General features: G+C 44.6%; 1 protein-coding gene across 1 annotated transcript in view; it reads left to right on the top strand.

Moving 5' to 3' along the window:
- Positions 1 to 1,965: 1,965 nt before the first annotated feature.
- RNF17 (ring finger protein 17) overlaps positions 1,966 to 23,482 on the top strand; it is a 206,147-nt gene continuing 184,630 nt past the window's right edge. Inside the window, exons 1-6 of the mRNA XM_050928582.1 lie at positions 1,966 to 2,056; positions 4,378 to 4,490; positions 8,096 to 8,187; positions 8,967 to 9,061; positions 10,503 to 10,573; positions 22,209 to 22,264. Of these exons, the coding sequence (XP_050784539.1) occupies positions 1,966 to 2,056; positions 4,378 to 4,490; positions 8,096 to 8,187; positions 8,967 to 9,061; positions 10,503 to 10,573; positions 22,209 to 22,264 (518 nt within the window). The remainder of the gene's footprint in view (positions 2,057 to 4,377; positions 4,491 to 8,095; positions 8,188 to 8,966; positions 9,062 to 10,502; positions 10,574 to 22,208; positions 22,265 to 23,482) is intronic.

The following is a 23,482-nucleotide window of genomic DNA, read 5'->3' as shown; positions in this document are numbered from 1 at the left end:
TATCATATTTTTCATCTTAATTTGTGGAATAGGCATAGAGCATAGGATATGCACCTATAGATACTTTCATACATTTGAATAAATTAATAGGCAGTAAAATGGTATCTAATATATGAAGTTGTTTATAGTTAAACTTGTTCATTCATCTATAGAATATATCTGAAGCCCAGATAATAAGCAAATATAGGCACACCCCTCACCAAAGAGTTGATTGTCACAGAAGCAATACAACCTAGCATTTACTTCTACAAGCAGAAGCAACTTTAGGATTGTTGCTATCCTAGGGACATTGGAAAATGTGGCCCTTCACAGCACAGTCATGCAACTAACACTTAAACAATGACTGTTACATGCTTAGACTTGTGCAAAACTGTTATTGTATTGTAATTATTTTTTTTGGTGAGGATCATGTCTTTGTATATACAACACCTTAATAATGGGACCCTAATCCCAATTGAGGCCTATAGGCATTACTGTAAAATATAATCAAAACCAACTGAAACTTGCCTAGTTTTGGATTTTGTTACATAACCTGGGTGAAATCCTGGCCCCAATGAGGGTTTTACACACGACTTCAATGGAGTCAGTATTTCACTCTGTTAAACTCAGATCAGGTCAGGTTAATCATGGGTTTGGTAATATATGTATCTTTCTCTTTGTATCCTCTCACTCCTAAGTGTATGCTTCCTTCCACACTACCCCTATGCCTGGAATAATCTCCCTGTGCTTGTGCAGTAAGGACTGCCATCGACTCCTTCAGCTCCCAACTCAAAATACAGTTTTGGTATTTGCCCGCCTCATTGAAATATTAATATTCCAGTTACAAAATCCTAATATATAGCTATGCAAAGTTTGCAAACCCACCTTGTGGACTTTGAACTTTGTGTCACATCTACAGCTCTACTCAAGTAGTAGGCTCAAGCCATATATTTATATTCTCCAATTATGAATGGGGGTAGGAAGCTAATCTTATTCTGGGCTGTGTGAATTTAGTAATAATAAACAACCTTAACTCAGGCCAGGTCTGCACTATAAACTTATATTAATATAATTATGTCACTATGGGGTGTGAAAAATCCTCACCCGAGTTATGCAGTTATACTGACCTAACCCCCAGTCTAGACAGCGCTATATGGACAGGAGTGCTTCTCCCGTCAACCTAGCTATTGCCTCTCACGGAGGTGGATTGATTATGCTGATAAGAGAAGCTCTCCTGCTGGTGTAGTAGCATCTTCACTGATGTGCTACAGTGGCGCACAGCAGTGTTTTCAGTGTAGACCTGTCCTCAGTTTGCAGTAATCCTGGGCTGGCTTACGTATTTGCATAAAAAACACATGTAAACTTGCCATTTTTGCTGGCTTTGTCATGGAAACCAGGAGACATTTGATGGGTTTAACTGTTTTGTTTTAAACCCATGGGATTCAAGTCCATGATAATCAAAAACAAAATAAGAGCAACAGAAATGACATTGAATAATTTATTCAACCCATACATATTATTTGATCTGTTCTAACCAAAGAAAACACTTGAATCTTAAGAAAACAGACTTTATAACATTGGCACCAATCCCTTCAACTTCTGAGTTATATTTTTAAGCCATGTGGTTTCATGACCACTACGGGGCAGACACGGCCAATTATCTATCATGGCACAAACGTGGTGACCAGTGACTGCTCTACGCCAGGAAGTCTCATGGCAGGCTGGTCCAATGCAGTGGGTGGGGACTCAGAACCCCAAGTTCTGTTGCTGACCCTCCCCCTGGGCTTGCTGAATAACCTGACCCCAGTACTTCCCCAGAGCCCGCTTGATGGTTCTCCTGCCTAGTAACAGAGAAGAGGCCTCGCCCACCACGCGACGTTTGGCTGCTGAGCGAAGGGAGGACGGCTGCTATTGGCTGGTGGCTGAGGGTCACGTGCCGTGCAGGCTGTTGCCCGGGTCCGCGTGCTGCAGGCGGGAAGCCGCGAGATGGCTGCGGCGCGGGAGGAGCTCGGAGGGCGGCGGTCCCCGGCGCTGCTGTGTGTCGGGTGCTCGCGACGCGGAACAGTTGTCTCCCAAGGTGAGAGGGGGCCGAGCGCTGCGGGCCTGGGCCCGGGTCCTTCACCTGCCCTCTGAGAGGCGGGTTCCCTCGGGCCTCTGCGGCCGCGCGCGGGCCAACTCGGCTCGCGTCTCCGTTCGGTTAGCCGGACCCAGGGCGGGGAGCGCGGGCCTGCCTCGCCCCCTCCCCCGCGGATCCTTCAGCCGTTGGCGGGAGAGGCCCCTGTTGCGCTGCCCTGGTCGCACGACACTGGGCCTCCCCCTGCCAGGTTCTCGGCCCTGGCGTCTCCCTTGTGCCGGGCTCATGAGCTTCCCCTCGCCCGAGGGTAGCGGGGCTGCTGGGAAAGGCTCCGGGAGATGCCGCAGTTTGTGGCCTGGCGTATCCCTCCCGTTGCCCGTCAACCCTGGGTCTTCCACCGCCCGCCTTTGCCGGTACAGGGCGCCCCTGTGCGGAGGGGGGGCGGGCACAGTCCGGCCTCTGGTGATCAGCTCCGCCCTATAGGGTGACCAGACAGCAAATGTGAAAAATCAGGACGGGGGGTGCGGGGTAATAGCAACCTAGATAAGAAAAAGACCCAAAAATCGAGACTGTCCCTATAAAACTGGGACATCTGCCACCCTGCCGCCCTGTGACAGGGCATATGATCAGGCCAGAGTCCCACTCCCACCCACCCTGAGAGCCTAGTCCCGCTGCCCCCCGACATTGTCTTCAGCATCGGATGGGGGTGCACATGGATGAAGGTCACTAAAAAGAAACAAAATCTGGAGTTGGGGAAAGGAGACCAAATACGGGTATGCTGAGTACTTATAATGGATGTAAGAGTAAGTATGTATTTGTGTGACAGTGGACCTTCTCCCCTCTTTGTCCTGTTCATTTTAGACACTTTAGAAATGTGCATTACTGTGATATATGAATGCCATTCATGTCCAAATGCAGGGCTACAGAAGAAAACATAGGCACTGAGCTGACTTTTGGTTTTGCTAGTGAGTACCCCACACCTCCTCCGTCTGTCCCCAGAGATCCCACCCCCACTCCACCCCTTCCTGCCTACTTCACCCCCACCCCTGAATGCCTCCCTGCCTCTTGTTCCTTTCTGCCCCCTCTTGCATTAAGGGCAGTGAGGGGAGGATGGAGCAGAGAAGGGTGAGTGGCAGAGCAGCCTCACTCAGCAGCTGATCTGCTGAAGAGCTGATGGGGGTGCAGGGCCAGCTGCTGAAGGGCTGTTTGGTGGCCAGCCCGAGAGCCATCAGAATAGCAGTCCAGGTCAGCTCCATGTATGCTGAGCACCCCCTATTTTTTCTCTGTGGGTGCTTGAGCCCTTGAAGTTGGCACCTATGGGAGAAAATATGTAATACCTAGCTTACAGTGCTGAATGTAATGACTTTAATAGACACTGGCTGTGTATTGTTTTAGTTAGGCTTTTACAATAAATCAGTGTAGTTTAACAATCTGCAGTAGAATGGCTTTTTTTTATGTTAAAAGTGAAGAGTTTGAAACAGTCTCTCCAAAAAAGAAACTCATGTGTTAAGAGTCCAAAACAATTCTGAGCACAAAGGAATAATATTTTTAGAACTAGATCATACACAAACTTGTGTGTTACTTCAATTACCAGAGCGATTTTATGGTGAGTTAGCTAAACTGGTGCAATTATGTGTGTGGATAATCTTTTTATGTTAGCAGAAACCTGGCTTATGTCTGTTTATCTTAAATCAGTAGTTTTACAGGTACTAGCTAAACAAATACTTTTAATACCTATGTTGTTATACTTATTGCTGCTTTTCCCCTGGGATATCCCTGTATTTGTAAAATTCCCTTTCTGTACAATTCAGTGATCACCCAACTTTGGTACATCAGCAACTGACTGGAGCTTAGTCAGTTTCACTGTGTTTTTTGTTGAGCCTTAGAGAAAATTGCAAAGATGGGGAATCTGCTGTTGTTACTGCTAGACTGTGGGAGGCACAGGTCTTTCTGTGCACCTGGCTTTTTCTTGGAGTACCATTATTTTTTATAAGCTTTATAAATGCCTGAAACTATAACGTTGTGTGCAGTGTTGTTGTTGTACCTATGTTGGTCCCAGGATATTAGACCTGAAGAAGAGCTCTGTGTAATCTTGAAAGCTTGTGTGTCTCACCACAGAAGTTGATCCAGTAAAAGATATTACCTCTTCCACCTTTTCTCTCTGAAACTGTAAGGTTGGCCTGAAAATGCTGCTGAATTACTTCATCAGCAAGACGGATGCTTTTGCAAGATTGTGTAGCTATACTTTAAATATGGCAACAGTCACTCTTTGTTGGTAACTGTAAAAGACTTGATCAGTAAATCTGGATTTTGCTAATTTATAGACTTGATTTCATCAGGAGCTCGTCATCATGCATTACAGTGTGGACATATCTTTTGCGAATTGTGTTTATCGGTAACACAGGAGTCAAGTATAGTAGTGTGTGTTGACTGTGAGGTAAGTGTTTTGTTCCACAAACATGTCAAGGTCTGTTGTAAAATTATTTGCAATTTAAAGTATAGTATTAAGCAACTAAAGGGAGCTTTCAGATAATGTGAAGACAAAAACTAATCTTGTCAATGTTGTCTGAGATACCATTCTTATATACTATTTTAAATACTAAAATGCTGTTTGGGTTTTTTTAATCTGTGTGGTACAAAAAGGTAATCTCACTAGTTGTGTTTTTTTTGTTTAAAGCTAGCTTAACATGATAAATAAGGTTAAGATTCTGTCATGGGTATGTTTAGTAAAAGTCAGAGACAGGTTATGGGCAATAAAAATTCATGGAAGCCCGCAATCTGTTCCAGACCTTTATTAAAATACCCAGAGTGTGGGGGCTAGCAGTCAGAGTGCTGCTCCTGGTGGCTCCGGGGCTGGCTGCTGCTCCGTGACCTTCATGATGGAATCGCATCCCTAAAAATGAATGTGTATATTCAATTAACTTTGAGCTTCTCTTCACTGCAGAGTTGACTCAAGTTATAACTTGAATGTTGCCCTACTCTAGTCTGGTCCCCACTCAAACCTTTAACTGGAATGTGATGAGTGATAATATGAGTTGGCTAACCCATTGGGATATAAAGTTCAAGTTAGCACAACTCACTAGCTGTTGAAACAACCACTATCATCTAGGCTCAGGCTAGCTTCACTCAAATGCCACTAATCCCTTGATGCCTTCCCAAAATTTTCTTATGTGCCCAGAACAGACAGACAATTCAGTGGAAAATTTGTAGTGTGGCTCATCTTACTGTGGCACACAGAATGGCCCAAGTAAGTTCAGGAACAACATGGATGCAGCAAGTCTAGTGTGCGGGTTTTCTCTCCCCCCTCTCCCCCCGTGTGAGTTGGCTAACTCGGGAGAAGTAACTGGAGTGAGCTAACTCGAGTAAACTCTGCACTGAATACCTAAATTCCCTGTAAGCTGCACAGCCATGCAGCAGCCTAATTAGTACCATGCAGTCAGGAACCTGGGCAGCTGAAATGTAGGCAGCCCCGGCCGGACCTGCCCTGGCGGCTGGGAGATGCGTGGCAGGAAACCAGGCGGCCCTGGCCCCGGCCCCGGAGCAGTGAGAAGTGCATCTTCCCCTCCCCCTCCACCCCTCATTGCTGTTGGGGGGAGTCCCCTCTCCCCGCTCTAGATCCAGAGCACTCTCTTGCACCCCAAATCTCCCATCCCTGGCTCCACCGCAGAACCTGCACCCCCAGCTGGAGCCCTTATACCCCTGCCCCAGCCCTGAGCCCCCTCCCACACTTTGAACCCCTCAGCCCCATCCCCCACCACATGAATTTTGTTATGTGCACCAGTATGAAGGTGATATGTCACACATCGCCTCCATATTGGTGCACATAATAAAATTCATTCTGCACATGTGTTGGAAAAATTAGAGGGAACAGTGGTGAAGACCTACTATAAGGGTATGTCTACACTGCAGCTGGGAGCATGCTTTCCAGCCTGGATAGACAGACACATGCTAGCTCCACTTTAAGCTAGAGTGCTAAAAAGAGCATTGTGGTCATCGCACCACAGGGCGTGGCTTGGATTAGTTGCCTGAGTACAAGCTTGCCTGCCCCCTGTGTTTGAGTGGGCGGCTAACCCAAGCCACTGTGCATACTGCAACAACCATGCTGCTCTTTTTGGCATACTAGCTTGAGCGGAGCTAGTGCCTGAGCCTACGTGGGCTGGGAGACATGCTCCCAGCTGTCTAGTATGTGCATACCTAGAAGTCTGAGAGAAGCCATGAAATTCAGAGGTAGGACAGATGCTTTCTGCTTGCTTCTCATATACAATAGTGTCTCTCTCTTGTTTAAAAAAGTCTATAGTTATCAACACTTGAAAAATGTTATGAGGTATTAGCTACTTTATTTATATTTATATTGCCATTACACACGGTATAACTATTTTCCCCATGCCTATCCTCCCCCACCCAAAGTTCCTTACATCTCCTTGTCAATTGCTGGAAATGGGCCACTGGTGCTGGCCCCAGGGAGGGAGGAGGAGGAGTTGGTAAGCATGGGGCTGCAGGCGCGCGAAAGGTGAGGGGGGAACGTGGCGCCGGTGGATGCTCCACACCCACTAATTTTACCCCTGGGTGCTCCAGCGCTGGAGCACCCACAGGATCAGTGCTTATGCCAGACCACGGATGTTACCGAACCAGGGAGTGCCGGATTAGCGAGATTCAACCTGTATTTACACAATAGACTCTTAGCTCTTTATAATTCACAAATTCTGGTATCTACCTGTGTGTCTAGGACTCTTAAATTTTTTCACCTCAACAAACTAGCCACACAAATATCTTGAACAATTGGAATATTTTTCAGACTACTAAAACAACTAGAATAACTTGTGCAATAATTGGTTCATAATGTACGATAGCATGCTTGGGGGAAGAAGTGTTTGTGAAATGTTTAGGTTTTTTTTTCAAAACTTAAAACAGCTGAGTGGACTTTTTTAATCTGTGATCTTGTATAACAAACTCCAAGCGAGTTGTGTTTTTTTTTTCTTCAACCACGGTATAACTTTTTGAAAACAAGTTTATTTAGTACTAAACACTGCACTAAGTAAAATTGTGGTTGATACCTTTGAATTTCCTGACTTATGTGTTTAAATATATTTACCTAGTAACTGTAACTAATTTCTCTTGTAATAACACTATACATTTACTATATGCTGTTACTTATATCTCCATGTGGGATTAAAGCCAAGCTTTTTGTTAAGGGAACTATAAGTGACCTGTGTGCTTTTAAATTCTTCATAATCAGAAAATCGTAGGACAGGAAGGAACCTTGAGAGGTTATCTAGTCCAGTCCCCTGCATTCCTGGCAGGACTAAGTGTTATCTAGAGCATCCCTGCCAGGTGTCCGTCTAACCTATTGTGAACTATCGTGGTCCATTTAACTTCCTTTTATACCAGAAAAATGATCAAGTTGCATTGAAATAAACAGACTGCTTCCTCACTAAACAACGAGGAGTCCTTTTGGCACCTTGGAGACTAACAAATTTATTCAGGCATAAGCTTTTGTGGTAGCTGCATCTGTTTTAGTACCATACCTAGCTATAGTGTGCACATTCACGTAACATAATCTTTCAGTAAAAGCTCAAAATGCTGGTAAAATTCCTATCATGTGACAGAACTGATAGATCATCCTTCTGGTTTTGATGTTCCATACCTTCTTTGGTATAACTCAGTTGCTTCAGTTGTGGAGTGATCAGATTTGCTGCTTATTACTAAGTGGGATCTTCATGGCTTCGTGCTGCCTTTTGCCACTGTGGCCAGTTAGAAGATGTAGGCCATGCACTTGAAGGTTGCACCCATTGGCAAGGGATGCTTGGTTCCCTCGTGGACTCATATAGTGCCCTTCCCTCAGCTATTGAATGGTTAAGACATTTAGACTAACATACTTGACTCATTCACAATACATGTGTGTGTGTGTATGTATGTAGTAGAACTTGATAGCCAACTCGCTATATAAGGCCCAAAATGAGTTTTAGCCAATACTAGATAAAATATAGAGTGCATAATTGTACAGCATAAATGTTAAAGCAGTTTTATTGTTTGATTTGAAAGGCTGTTACCACTGTAAATACAAATGAAGGTTTCTATCCAGTGGATGACTATGTAGAAGAAGAACTTTGTACAAGAAAACTGCAGGCTACAAAGTATGTTACGTAAATCTTGAGATTACTCCAGTTTTTTAAATTAAATTTATATTGAAGTATATCTTACAATTTAATTAGAGAATGGTGGTAAATATATATAAAATTTGATAATTCTTTATTATAAATCTTTTTCATTAGATTCTTGGTAAGAACAGCAAATGTGGCTAATGTAAGATGTCTGACTTTATTTGCTTGGAAAGGGGTTCTTAACTGGAAGGTGCAGAGTTTCTAGTTAATACTATAACAAATCTTATGTAGTTCTTACTAATGGTGCTGTAGATGAAGCTTTGTTGTATGTGCTTTTTGAGTTCGGTCTTTGGGTTTTTAATTTGGCCAATTAAAGTTTGCCCTGGGCTTTCAAAGAATTACATTTATATTATCAACGTATATTAAGAGTGTTGTCACTATGAAGAAAGAATGTATGTATTGTATACCAGGGTTTGCATGGTGCACAATAGGTGAAATCCTGGTCCCATTAAGGTTAATGGCAAAACTCCCATTGATTTCAGTAGGATAAAGATTTTACCCAGTAGATATTGCTAGCTAATAGTCTCAGACTCAGCATGGCTAAAATGAAACCTTATATTGCCTGCAAATAATGTATTAAAGTATATGTTTGAGTAGTGATGCATCAGTTAAAATGATCCTAGAATACATAGGAGCTTTGAGCCCTGGGAGTGGGGGGCGGGGTTGGAGAGGGGGAGAGTGTTTGTTTTTTAAAAAAAAGACCTCAAACTATGGACAAATAAACACACTTTAAAAATATTTTTACACTGAAGGCAAAGTCATCAGACTTTACAGGACAACCTCACCAGATCAAACAGAGGAAACAATAATTTATGTCATATGTTGAAAGGGGACATCAATTCAGAAGGTAAGACTTTTTGCTCTTGGCTTTTATTTTTGGTGCTTTCTAGATGTCCTGTACATGTGGTTAGTAACTAGCTATTCTTGGGAGAGAGGGGGCTATCATTGGGGCTTACTCTTTGAGTGTGGGTTATTTTTTACTCTTGCACTCCTTTTGTTTTCTCCATCCTGTACTTCTGGGGGAATTCTGTTGAATTCCTCTGTCCTGCATAATTTTGTATTTTCTCTGCATAAAATACATTCTGCCCCAGAAGTGCTGCAGTTCTGCCTTTGGCCCAGCAGAGGCTGCTTTGGTGCCAGAATAGCCAGCTGCATGAATATAAGCGGGCTGTTCTGGCACCACCACGGCCTCTGGTGGGCAAAAGGCAGAAATGCATCACTTCTGGGGCAGAAAGAATTCCTCTCCTCCCCCCGCCCTCCCGAAAATACAATGTCCAGTGCTGCAGAATTCCCATGGGGATAGAAGTTCATCACAACACCTTGCCCACAGAGCCAGATTAGGGCAGAGTGGGGCGCACAGGGCTGTTTGGGGATCACAAACTGAGGTTCAGAATGGCTAGTGAGGGGACAGACTGGGGCATGGGCCCAGGGCCTAATTGGATGACAGCACTGAGTCTGGGGAAGGGAACCTGCTGGGACTGGGGCAGATGTGCCTGACTGAATGGGAGAGGCTTGGGGTCAGCTGGGGTCTGCATGGGGGAGGCTTCCCAACTCCCTAAAAAAACCCTCCAAAAAAACCTTTTCCCACCCACACCCAACACACTCCAAAGTTCACTCCTAGGCTCTTTCCCTCTCCCTCAGCTCCTCTGTTACCCCTCAGTCCTCTAGGAAATACAGTTCTGTATTGTAATTTGAATGATTTACTCAAAGTTCTGTATTAATAAGGAATACATTTGTAAAAAAAATTACCAGAATCTTTTTTTATCTGTATTGTTACAGACATACTTGCTGACAGATATTTTGAAATAAATTACCAAAATAGTTGAAACTGGCATGATTATACTATTTTGATAAAATATCAGAATTTTGCAGAATTTTCAAATATTGTGTACAGGTTTTTTAAATTTTTGGTGCTGATTTGCCCCGGGAGTAATCCTGTCCCTCAGTGTAGCACCAGTGTCAGGTGATTTACTATGCAGTTGCCTTAGATGCTGCTATGATTATCAGACAAGAGTATATTTGAAAAGACTTCTCTAGAGTTCAGAAAATTTTCTTAGTTTTGCCTGGCCTCTTCTTCCTAGTTTCAAAATATCTAGGGTGAAATTTTGACACTATTGAAGTTAGTGGCAAAACTCCCCTTATTTCAGGACCAGAATGTGACCCCTGAGATGCATCCAATTGTGCTGCAGTGCCAGCACGATACCCTTGCAACTCTGTGGCCATCTAGTTTACAATTAACTGTGATTGGTGTATGTGTTAACTCTTAGTTTGGTATGCTTGCCTTCTAGAGTCGCAAGAAAATCATCTTGGCCATAGTGAAAGAGAAGACTGTGATCTGTATGACCTCTTTTCTCCAAAAGTAATTCAATATTACACACACAGATTTGAATTATTAGTACAACTTGTAAGCTAAAACATCTTATAAATTCTCTGTATTCTGGTTGAGCGGGGTTAAAACACATGCTCCTTTTCCCTGCCTCAGCTCCATTGAAAATCTTTTGACTATACACATTTCAACTGTCAATTTTAACAGCACATGGAAAAACTGATTCTAGATTACAAGCCTATTTTATGTTGAAAGTGCAAGGCAAGGTGTGGATTGATTTTGTTTATGGTTAATATAAATGAATTACAAAAACATGTCAGTTTAATCTGCTAATTCTAAGACACTACTCACAGCACTTTATGAACAAGCTAGTATTCAGATCAACAGTGAGAATTTCATAGAGAAATAGAAATTCTGTTTTTGATTTTTGTTGGAAAGTTTGCACCACTTAGTTTGAGGATGATGATAAACTTCACTTGACTTCCTAAGTAAAATGAATGCAGAATTGTTTGCCCTCCTCCCCTCACTCTTGTTGGTGCTGAACCTGTGTTGTTCTTCAAGCATTTGTCCACAGAGAATCCGCTGGAGGCATGTGCACCCCATGTATATGAGCCTGAAATCTCTTAGCTCACAGTGTCTGAGGCTGCTCATACACGCTCCCTTCCAACTCGATGCATAAAGTGCAGAGCATCCTCACTTACCTCTGTTTCTTATTACCATCCCTGATAGCGGGACAGAAATGCATAGAATCCATCTGTTTCCCTGTAGTTTTAGGATAGTTCATTACTTATTGTTCTTGTAGTTAGACTTTTAAGTGGCTGTTGGCAAAATAAAAAAACCCAAAGTGTGTGTGTGTTGTTTTTTTTTTTTTTTTAATCTGACTACTCTTTGTACTGAGGTGCAAGTCTCCTGGCAGAAACTCTGTCTCTAGGCTTTAAAAATCTACTTGCTTATAAAGTAGCTATGCTGGCAAGTGATAGACATACATACTATGTCTCTTTTTGTTTAGGGTAATTGTATATTTTGGGCAAACACTGGATTTGCAAATCCTTTTTCTAAGCCCACACAGAAGGCTCATGATGCCTGTTTAAAAGTGTTTCTACTGGAAAAGTCAAGAGTGTTCTGAGCCTGGAGTCCCTCTTTAAAAGCAATCTGTTGCCTTAATGCTGATTTCTACTAGGGGTCTGTCTACCAGACATACTGCTCTGGGAGCTAACAGGACTTCTGGCTCTAAGAGACCTCATGCTTCTGAAAAAACATGCTGAGGCTTCTCTTCTATCCTTATCTGGTTAGTCATTGACTCCTGCTGCCCAAGGTAGGAAGAAGCAGAGCTCTTCTGGTGATGCTGATTTTCACAGTCCCTGGTATTTGTCCTAGCAGTCGAAGACTCATCACTCTGTGTTCAAGCTGGCTCCTTCCGTCCAATTCTGATCTGCACCATGTGTCTTCAGGGGCTTCAGTACTGCATCCTTCGTGACCAATGCCACTTTAGTGCTAATGACATAAGTCCTATCTGCCAAAGAATCTGTAGTACTGTATCCTAATGAGACCCCATCTGGTGAGATGACCACATTGATACTGTTGAGCTTGGTACTAATTCCTCTCTCAAAGCAGGTTGCTTTTACTACTACTTCCAGTGATGTCCCTATGGGTGCTCCACTTGTAGGTGTGTCAGTGCCCCATGCACCTGGGAACCAAGATCTTCATCAGCAGTGCCTGTTGGACTGCACATGCACACCTCCCTTCTCTCGCACTGGGTGTGGGACATGTATATGGTGCAGGGGGATCCGAGCGCCCCCAGTTCCTTCTCTACTACCTTTGGTCTGGGATGGAATCTGCAGCAGAGCCTGTTTTTTCCTTTTCCCTCAGTAATTAGTGCCTTATCTATTAGTGTAATGTAGTTAGTACGTTCTTCTTCTGCTAAACAAAAGGAAAAACTGTTTTTATTTAACTTTACCTCTGTTTTCTCATAGTTTAGCTGTTCATTTCCTCCCCTACTTCCTGCCTGGGAAGCCTTTTTCCATCATCCTTATGCCCAGATCCCCTGGGTTTAAGAGGTGCATTTGTTGTGCGGTTGCCTTCCCAGTAATGAACAGCCACCTGCAGTGCATCCACTGTCTGGGAGAGGGACATGTCCCATAAAAGTGTTCCCATTACCTCGGCCTGAAACCTGGAATCAGAAAGGACCAGGACATCAGATTAAAACTTCTCCTCATGGAGAAATTGCTGTGACCGGCATCGGATCCAGGCCCCGACTCCTGGAGAGAGACCCATGCTCAGCCAGATTGTCTGCCCATCCGCACTCCAAAAGAAACAGGCTCTCTCCTCACTGTCTGAGGTACATTGCATCAAAACACTGTCCAGATCTGCTGCCTCGACCTCATGTGGCACACAGCTCTAGTGCCCATCCGAGTACCTCCAATACCGACATAAGGAAATGGTCTGAAGATCCTAACTGGGCAGACCTATGGCCTTCAGCATCATTTCCCAGCTCTAGGGAATGAGTCAGGCTGATTTGAGGCACTAAAGCACCCGCACCCTTTCCCACACGAATGAAACTTCTGCACCGGCCAAGGCACTGGCCAACCCATTAAGACTGGCCAAGTCTCTGGCTCCATCTACCAACACCTCTGGGCATACGCCCTCACTTTTGCACCATGTCTTACACCAGCACTGATGATGCTATCCCCTCCACCCCCCATGAGACTTTAGATACTCTTAAGACCTGCTGGCATCTAACACTCCTGAGTCTCCTCTCCTTCGATGTGACCTCCCTCCACTTCCACCCTCCTCTCCAGATTCACGACACTCCTCCCTCTCTTTGATGAGGATGGCATCTCCTTTCCCCAGAGATGAGGAGGAGGAGAAGAGGAAGATGAAGGCTCTATCGCTCCCTCATCTACTAGACAACTTACGCCTGCACATTCTCACTATCCACAGCCTACCTCTGGTCCCCACTCTTAGCAGGGACCACAATGAGGGCAACTCTATGTGCCACTCCCTCCAAACAATGTATTGGGACCCTTGGGCCACATACAGAGCACGGTTTGGGAACCCTCCCAGAGAGCAAAGCCGGAAACCTATACCTCTCCCTTCTCTGTTGGTCTCTTTCCTTCCAGAAGTCAAACCACTACTGGTACCATCTGAAGAGGAAGAACAGGAGGAGGAGGCTTGACCAACATTGCATTTTTCCTTGTCACTTGAAAAGGCTATCATACCTCCACCCCCTACATCGGCTGATGACTTCAGGCATTTTCAAGATTTGTTCTGCAGTATTACAGACTCCCTACAGATCTTTTTGGAGGAAGTCAAGAACCAACGGTGTAAGCTACTGGATATCTTCACACATCCTCTTCCTCCAAGATCACTCTACCTATCAACGAGGCTCTTCTCGACCCCCCCCCCCCCCCCCAAAGTTGCTGTGGCAGACCCCTGCGTCCATCCCTCTGACCTGCAAATATTATGTTCTGGCAAAGGATGTGGAATTCCTATTCTTGCACCCCACCCCCAAATTCTTTGGTAGTCAATGCTGTACAAAGAGGCTGTCAATATCAATCTCATTTTAGCCATTTAGACAGAGATCGGAAATGCCTGGGCTTATTTGGCTGCAAAGCATATTCGTCAGCCACGCTCCAATTTAGAATCTCTATCTGTGAAGCCCTTGTGGCTACGTATAACTACTCCAAATTGGAGGATCTCTCCCAGGACCTACTGGAGGCCAAGAAAGAGCAATTCCAGTCCTTGATATCAGAAGGGCACCTCCTAACTCGTATAACCCTACAAGCCTCATTAGACTTGCATACACCACTGCCCAGTCCATCATGACTGCTGTAGTTATGAGGTGTGCATCATGGCTCCACCCCTGGGGCTTTACTAAGGAGGTACAAACCACAGTAGAGGCCTTACCTTCTAAACCTATTCTCTAAGTATATGAATGATTCTCTGCACTCCCCTAAGGACCCTTCTTTTGGAATTTACATGACAGTACTGATATGTTGTGGAAAGTGCCAGCTCCCTCTGTGATCCCGAATGCAGCAGTATGCTCCTCATCGGCACTAGGACACCCAGCGCTGAAGACGGAGACCTCCTACCAAATGTAGACAGCACACTCCTCTTGTGCACTTCCACCGAAGCAATAATTTTAAAGGTGTAGTTGAGGCCCTGAGAATCCTTCACCCCTTCGTCATTCCCACCATTGTCAGCATCCCGGCAGTTTGCGACTGGTTAGCTCTGTTTCCCATCTTGGAGATTCATCACCTCGGACAAGTGGTTCCTAGAGATGATCAGTGAAGGATACTCCATCCCTTTCCTATCTATCCTGCCCACCATCCCTATCCCTGTCCCTCTTCAGGGACCCTTTTCATGATCCCATTCTATAAGGAGAAATAAATCTTCTGCAACTAGGAGCCATAGAACCAGTCCCTTCCTGGCACGTGGGACAAGGTTTCTACTCCCACTATTTCCTGATCCAGAAGAAATCTGGCAGCTGGCAACCCATCCTGGACCTTCGCAGTATGAATGAGTCAAACTGCAGTGATTCAAGAGAGTTATCCTTTCCACTATTATCCCAGCAGTGGAATAGGGGGACTAGTTCTCGGCCCTTGCCCTCTAAGTTGCCTACTTTCATATGATAATACACCCTGCTCACGGATTTCTCTGATTCATCCTGGGCAATGACCACTACCAGTTCAAGGTATTGCCTTTTAAACTGTCCACTGCACCTTGGGTGTTCTCCAGTCCTTGCAGTTGTTGCTGTCTACCTGATGACCCCTCCCAGTGTCCTTATCTTTCCATATTTGGATGACTCTTCTTAAGGCCTCATCTGAAACAGACGCTCTCCAAGCTGTCGACATAACAGTGGACCTGTTCATGAAGATAGGCCTCCTCGTGAACCTAGAAATGTCCACTTTAACACTAGTACAACAACTGGTTATTCATTGGCACACAGTTGGTGCCATACAAGCCAGAGCCTTCTTAGCACTTCACAGATTCTGAGCTATAAGAGATCTGGTATTCAGTGCACAGGTTTGCCCCAGACCTCTGCCAGAATGTGCCTCCAGCTTCTAGGCCACCTGGTAGCAGCCATGTTCATAGTCAGACATGTAAGACTACACATATAATATCTTCAAGTGTAGCTCCATAAAGCATATCTTCCCCACGAACACTGTCTCCACAAATGTTTATTCATGCTGATGCACGTCAAGCACTCACTACTGTGGTGGACTCTGCACAACAACATCTGTGTCTGAGTCCCTTTGTTCCAGCCAACCCCGATTATGAGCCTAACAATCGATGCCTCCCTAATCAGTTGGAGAGTGCATCTCCACGAACTCACAGTGCTGGGCAGATGGTCGTTAACAGAATCCACCCTACATATCAATTTCCTGGAACTACAGGTGGTCTGCAAAGCATGTCAACATTTCCTACCTCTATTTAAACATCATACCATGAGAGTGATGACAGACAATCTCTCCTGCATGTATTACATCAACAGGCACGGCGGAGCAAGGTCCCACTCTTTATGCTCAGACGCACTCAGATTGTGGAACTAGTGTATCCAGAACAACATCTCCATTTCAGCAGCATACTTCCCAGGACCAGAACATCACTATGGATGCATTCTGCAGGAGGTTCTCGCACAGTCATATGTGAGAACTGGATATGCGAGCACTTCAACCCATCTTCAGCCACTGGGGACCCCACCATAGATCTCTTTGTCACTCAACGTCCGCTGCCCTCAACACTCTGTTCCAGAGCGGGACTGGGACATGGATTACTGGGGGGATGCACAACTCCTTTATGCCTTCCCTCCTTTTTTCCTCCTATTCAGAGTACTTTGCAAGATACAAGAGGACTGATCTCATGTCATACTAATAGCTCCAACGTGGCCACGACAGGTCTGGTATACTTACCTCCACCATATGATGATATACTGGCTGATCTCTCTCCATCTAACATCCCAGCTCCTTTCACAGGATAGAGAATGCATCCTCCTTTCCAATCCACAGGTGTTTCACCTCAAAGCCTGGTTCCTTTTGGATAGCAGATGTAACATGAGCAGATGCATGTAAGTGCAAAAATGGATTAGATTTTACTGCTGATACACCTCCCACCAAGTTGATGTAGCACATGTTCTGTTGCCACTTATCCTAGACCAGGGTGGGCAAACTTTTTGGGCCGAGGGCCACATCTGGGTGGGGAAATTGTATGCAGGGCTGGAGGAGGGGGTGCTGTGTGCAGGAAGGGGCTCAGGTAAGATATTGGGGTAGAGGAGGGCTGTGGGATGTATGAGGGGGCTCAGGGAAGGGGGTGCGGAGTGCAGGAGGGGCTAAGGACAGGGGTGCAGGAGTGTGGACTGTGGGAGGGGGTCCAGGGCAGGGGGTGGGATGCAGAGTGCAATAGGGAACTCAGAGCAGGGGGGTAGGGTGCAGGAGGGGTGCAGGGTGCGGCAGGGGGCTCAGGGCATGGAGTTGGGGTGTGAGGTGCAGGCAGGGGGCTTAGGGCGGGGTGCAAGCAGGGTTTGGGCCCCCTGCATGCCTGCTCTGGCGCCACGCCTGGCCGCTCCAGGAAGTGCTGCAGCCCCTGGAGGAGGGGGGATGGAGGGCTCCATGTGCGCTGCCTTTGCCGCACCTCCAGGTACCTCCCCTGAAGCTCCCATTGGCTGTGGTTCCCTATTCCTGGCCTATGGGAGCTGCGGGGGGTGGTGTCTGGAGGCCAGGGCAACACATGGAGCCCTGTGCCCCCCCTGCCTGGGGGCCCTCAGGGAAGTGATGCCGGCTGCTTCTGAGAGTGGTGCGGGGCCCACGGCACCACAGGCAGCCCTGTGGGCCAGATCCAAAGACCTGAGGGGCTGGATCTGGCCCACAGGCCATAGTTTGCCACCCCATCCTAGACTATATGCTACACCTTAAACAATATTCACCAGCTGTATTTGGGTACACTTGGTGGCAATCACTGCTTTTCACTGCCCTGTATAGATAGTCATTCTGTCTTTGCACTTCCACTCATGAAACATTTTTGTTTTGAAAGATCTCCAAAATCTTTACGATCAATCCTCATTTATGAGACTAGACCCCTGCCTGGGACCTTCATCCTTGTACAATGTTCTCTGGCTAAACTCCCATTTGAACCGATGGCAACCTGTTCTTAAGTGTATCTATAAACGAAAATATCCTTCCTTGTGTCATCTCTTCTGCCTGATGAGTTGGCAAAATCATTGTCCTTATGGCGCATCCACCATATTATAAGGGCAAAGTTACACTACGCCCACATCTAAGATTTTTAGCTAAGGTCCCAGCATCTTTCCATCTCAACCAACCAATACACCTTCCTTGCTTCTTCCCGAAGCCTCGCAGTAACCAACGGGAGGCAGCTCTACACACCTTATACTTTAGATGAGCATTAGCCTTTCACTTGGACAGGACTATACCTTTCCGGAAATCACCACACTTATTCATCTCCACCAACAAAAGATCCAGAGGCACTGTCATATCTAAAAAATTCCTTTCAAAGTGAATCTCCCAGTGTATACATTTATCTTAGGAACTTCATGATAGACAGTCTCAATCAGAGCACAAGTACAGCACTGTCATGGGGTGCACGGCCGGCCCCTCTTCTTCTAGGGAAGTCCAGGGAGACTTCAGCTCTGTGCAGCACCTGTGTCCTTTATTCTTTAAGCCTTTTCCCACCACCAGTGTCCAACTATATACAATCCTGACAGGTTTCTCACCTACCGCAGGCTGGGTCAGTAACTAGCTTGAGGGCTTCCCCCTCTCTGTCGCTGTGTCAGAGCTGATTTCCCCACTCCCCCACTTTGAGTGCAAAAGGTGGGGGACTGCAAGGATTCTAAAAATTAATACTGGCCTCTCCAGGCTTGTATTAAACTTCCAAGATAACAGCTTTTCTCTGGCCTTGGGTAGGTAGATGATGCCACCACCCAAGTGCAAACCCCCTTTGAGAATGCAGGAAGGTGCACTTGGGAATTCCTTCCTGTGGGTACCCTCAAGCCCTTTCACACCCCTCCACTGGGGAAGAGCTGAGAAAGAAAAGCAAAGGAAATCAGGTGTTGCCACCAGCTAATTAAACAAAATGTGCACAAACCTCTTAGGACGCACACACCCAGTCCTGTTCTTAAAAAGGTAAATTTTATTTAAAAAAAAATGAAAATACATCTGGAAACTTAGGCTATTGCTAGATTTTAAAAAGAGCCACTTACAAGGATTAATCATCAGGAATAACTTTGTTGAGGTCCAGCTTAAAGGTTACAAGCAAAACAAAAGCATTTGGAGTTGGCACAGGGGAATCCACAAGCCATAAAGAAAGAGAGAAACCTAATCGTGTCTTCCTGGACATTTCCCGATTACTTCCATATCTACGAGGTTTCAAATTAGTAGTTTCTAAGTATGATTCAATGATTTTTTTCATACCTGGTCCAAAGCTTCTTGCAGCATAGTTGCAGCCCCGTCTGCCTTTCCCCGAGAACAACAACGGACAGACAAAAGGGGAGTCTTGTTTTAATTTTAAAAAGTTCTAGCCTTCCCATTGGCTGTTTTGGCCAGGTGCCCATTCACTTCCTTTTACCTATGCATAGCAGTGATACTTTTTAACCCTTTACAGGTAAAGCAAGTAGAGAAGAGCTACTAAGAGGGATTTTGTAGCTAGCCTATCAGGCTGGCAGGTGTTGCCAATCGCCAGGCAGACATAAGGCTTTTCAAACAGCCCCAATCTATTCCCCGTTGACTGGGCCTGGTGTGGCAGGGCCTGATTAGGTGTGTTTTTGCAGCAGCACCCTGCCACAAGCACCCATAAGGACATCACTTGAAGAATAAGAAGAGGATTACTCGCCCTGTGTGATAACTGAGGTTTTTTGAGATGTTTACCTATGGATGCTGTACTACCTACCCTCTTACCCTCTCTTTCGAAGCCAACCAAACATACGCTCTGCAGCAGAGAAGGAGCTGGGGGTGTTTGAAGTGCGCGGTGCTATATATACATGTTGGGCACAGTGTGAGATGAGGGAGGTGGGCATGTGCAGTCTGAAATGCACTTGTCTGATTCCCAGGCGCTGGAGGCTTTGCCATACCTACAAGTAGAGCACCCATGGGGGACACATCTCGAAGAACCTCAGTTACATCACAGGGTGTGTAACCCCCATCTTCTGCAGACATAGTAATCATCCTGGAACTAGTCTCATCTCAGATATTTCTCCAGTATTTACATAATCCAAATTACTTTGGTTCCAGTACTGGAAGGTACTAACTATGTAAATCTCCCTGTGACCATCATCTGCAGTACCAATATCTTTTTCTCTCAGTGTGGATCTCGTCAGTCTGGTGCAACACTTCATCTGCATCTGCATCTCATGACAATAGAAGCCCTGTGTTCTAGATTTTTCTCCCAGTTTTTTCTAGACTGGTTCCTCAGAGAGACCTAAGGAGCTTTTCTCATCATAGATCCCATACTTCTGAGAGGTCTTGGTCACTTTGCTATCCACTACTGTGGCATCATATGCCTTTTTCATACAGGGTGCAGTCCTGACCTTACAGGTCAGCATGGAATCTTCAGTATTTTCCTACTCTGTATTTGTCTAACCCAGGTCTAGGAATATAGCACCTCCTTAAAAATGATTTAAGATAACACAACCATCTAACCAGGAGCTTCTCCAAGAGTTCATATAAGAGGCTCATAATGAGGAAGATCTTGTGGGGGAATGAGGACCAGCCCATTTGTCTGGCTGGTTCATCTTCATATGTAGATGGCATCTGCTTCTCCCACAGTCTATCTGAAGGCCTTTCAGAACTTGCATTGACGTTCCTTTTAAGTCCTTAGACATATCCCTTGAAGTAATTCAGGGAAAGTCTCAATGTATGTATGTACAACATCCATGCTCCCAGGACTTCTGGGCTTTGCCAAACGAGTATATCTTTCATCTTGCTACAGATTTGTGGCACACCCATGCATATATTTTAGCCATAACTAAAGAGAAGATTGCAAATTTCAGGTTCCCTGAAATGGGGTTGACTATTCTTATATATATACCTTGTCCCTGGGTCTTTAGTTGTAGACATTTTCCATGAAAATCCAAGCAGTCTGTTTGTCAAAACTTAGGGATATAGACCCAAAAAGATGGACCTTCTAGGGAGAAGATGTATTCTTTGGATTCAGAAGGCCAGTTATTGGGCTCTTCTGGCTAAGTATGACATTCTTTGTCGGGACAAGAACCTCCTAGCTGGGTATAAAGCTTCCTCAGGACATCAGGGATGAGTTCAAAGCGGTAGCCCTGAAAGGCTATTTGGTGGCAAGGACTGCATAGGAGGCTTTTTTAGATGCTTCTGACATTGCAGCTAGGTCAGTGGCTACCACAGTAACTATGCACAGATCATCGTGGCTGAAAGACAACAGTCAGAAACTGTCCTTTTGAGTGTCGTGAACCTTTCAACTCAAAGACCGACTAGGTGCTTCATTCTTCAAAGGACTCAAGTAACTCTTTGGTCTCTTGGCTGCTGTACTTTCTGCAGAGGAGAAAGCAGTCTAAATCTCCATCCTTTCTGAGACACAGACCTCCCTGCAGCTGTATAGACATACTATCTAAGGACTTGTGATTTTTTACAAAAAGAGACCTTCTTTCCAAAAGAAAAGACCTTCATCTACTGGCACTGCACACTCTTCTTGGGGTCAGAGGTTGCAGATTTGATCAAGAGTCATGGACCAGTTTGTGGAGTCATTGACCCTTTTTTCTCCCTTTTGGCAATTTTCTTTTAATATTTTTTGTGAATGCGTGAGCTGCAGTTACTACGAAGTCTTAGAAGTTATCTGGCAAGGATATTCAATTCAATTCCAGCCTGTACCAACTCTGCATCCCCTTTTCCTGTCCCTGTGAAATATCTCACAACAAATTCATCTGTTTCTAATTTCGGATGGTAACGCTTTTGTCAGGAATTCCTTTTCTAATGTCAAGAGTTGAAAGCCAGTTCATGGACTTGTAGGACTCTTAGTTCTATGTGGTAATTCAGTGGTTCTCAACCTTTCCAGACTACTGTACCCCTTTCAGGAGTCTGATTTGTCCTGTGTACCCTAAGTTTCACCTCCACTTAAAAACTGCTTGCTTACAAAATCAGAAATAAAAATACATAAGTGTTACAGCACATTATTGTTGAAAAATTGCTTACTCGCTCTTAGAAAATGGCAATAACTGAATGCTACTGATATGTAACTATATAAACAAATAAATAGGCTGGGGTTTCAAGGGAATTGGGCACTGAACTCATACTTTCAGTGGAATTTGGATGCCTGACACCCTTATACTCCATTGAAAATCCCAACCATAATCAGTTCCTCTAACACAATATGTTGGAAGCCGTATTGCTGTGAAATCCCAATAAAGAGTAAACAAACAATGGAAAAAACCTCTTTCATGAGTAGTAATTTTTTAACTGTGATAGAGTTTTAAGGTCACGGTTGTCTGGAAACTATGCTGTTAAATGTCTAGTTACTAATGTAAATAGTAATCTCTTTAAAACATGACCCTGGTCTGAGAAAAGAACAAGTATTTACTCTCGGTGAAATTCTGATTCCATTAAAATCAGTGGAAAGACTTCCCTTCAGAGGGACCAGGATTTCACCCTCTGATGGGAAGTCCTTTACTAAACCTTTCTCCTTTTTAATTTAGATGGAGGTTGATGTTGAACAAGGAATTTGTATTAGAAATTCGCAAGCACTAAAAAGGTAAACATGCATTCTTAACACTTGCTTTATCTTTCATACAGTTTGGAGCCAGAGATGGGACATGTTTTTTTAAAAAAAAGTCTGTCCATCCTACTTATCTCTTATGGTAATTATTCCCAAAGGGCTTAATCGAATTTGGTTTCTTAATGCACAAATACATTCAGGATTTTTGTGTAACTAGATAGCTACATACAGTCCAGTGCAGTCAGCACACAGCTACCTTGCTTAATCCAAAACAGAAGACAGTAAGTCTTCAGCTTCTTCCTTCTTAATAAATACAAGGTTGTAATGGGTAGGAGAACTCACTGTGAAGTGCAGTGACCTGTCCAGGCTATGCTAACTGTGAGGAAAAGCAGAGGCTAACCAAGACAAAAGGGTAGCTTATAATTTGTAGAACTTTGAAGGGAAAACTCAGCAATTGTGCCAGGAGCATAAAGAACATTACAAAGTATTACTACTTATAACCAACTCTAGGTTACCAACATGTTAACCTTTGCTAGCTTGTACCTGTACTCTTCCTTACTCTACGGAGTTAATACCAAAGGCATTGTCATCAACAAGAACAAGAGATTACTCAGCAACTTTTTCTTTCTTTGGCTATAAGTACAACTCCATTCTTGCTGCCCTGTTCTTTACATCTCTTCAGCTTGGAGTGCTCTTTAGATTCAGTGGTCCTGTAGTTGTACCTCTTTTGACCAAGTTTATCTTCACTTGGTGGGCCCTCATTTGTCCATTAGGCACCTTTTGAACTGTATTCCTTCAATAAATGTTCAGTCATTCTCTCTATTCCTATACTTTTTGATCCTTTGTGGGTGGGCTTTTCATTTACTGTTTTCAGGATCTATTTTAATCTAAAACAGCTTTTTGATCAATTCCCCTTTTCACCAGTTATATTACCTTTCAGTTTTTTACATTGATGCACTCTCTCCGATATGTCTGTACATTTTATTTTCCTCTACTTCACTTTTCTGATAGTGTTTGCTCATATACCCGGGTCTGTGTTTTTTCTGCTTCTCCCAGCTTGGAGGACTCCCTTCTTTCCTCCTTCTCACTTCCCAGTCCCCTACTTTTATTCTCCTATACCTCTTATTTTATCACCTCACCTTCTCCTCCAGCTCCTGTTTATCCACTAGCTCAGCATCTAGATTCTTCTCCTTGGCTCCTTCTTGTCTAACAGCTTTTTCCAACTCCTCTCTTTGGCTGGATTCCAGGCACCTT

The sequence above is a fragment of the Gopherus flavomarginatus genome, chromosome 1 (genome assembly GCF_025201925.1).
Source record: "Gopherus flavomarginatus isolate rGopFla2 chromosome 1, rGopFla2.mat.asm, whole genome shotgun sequence".
NCBI lineage: Eukaryota > Metazoa > Chordata > Testudines > Testudinidae > Gopherus > Gopherus flavomarginatus.
Note: the sequence above shows the minus strand (reverse complement) of the source record. Positions and strands in the feature narration are given on the sequence as shown.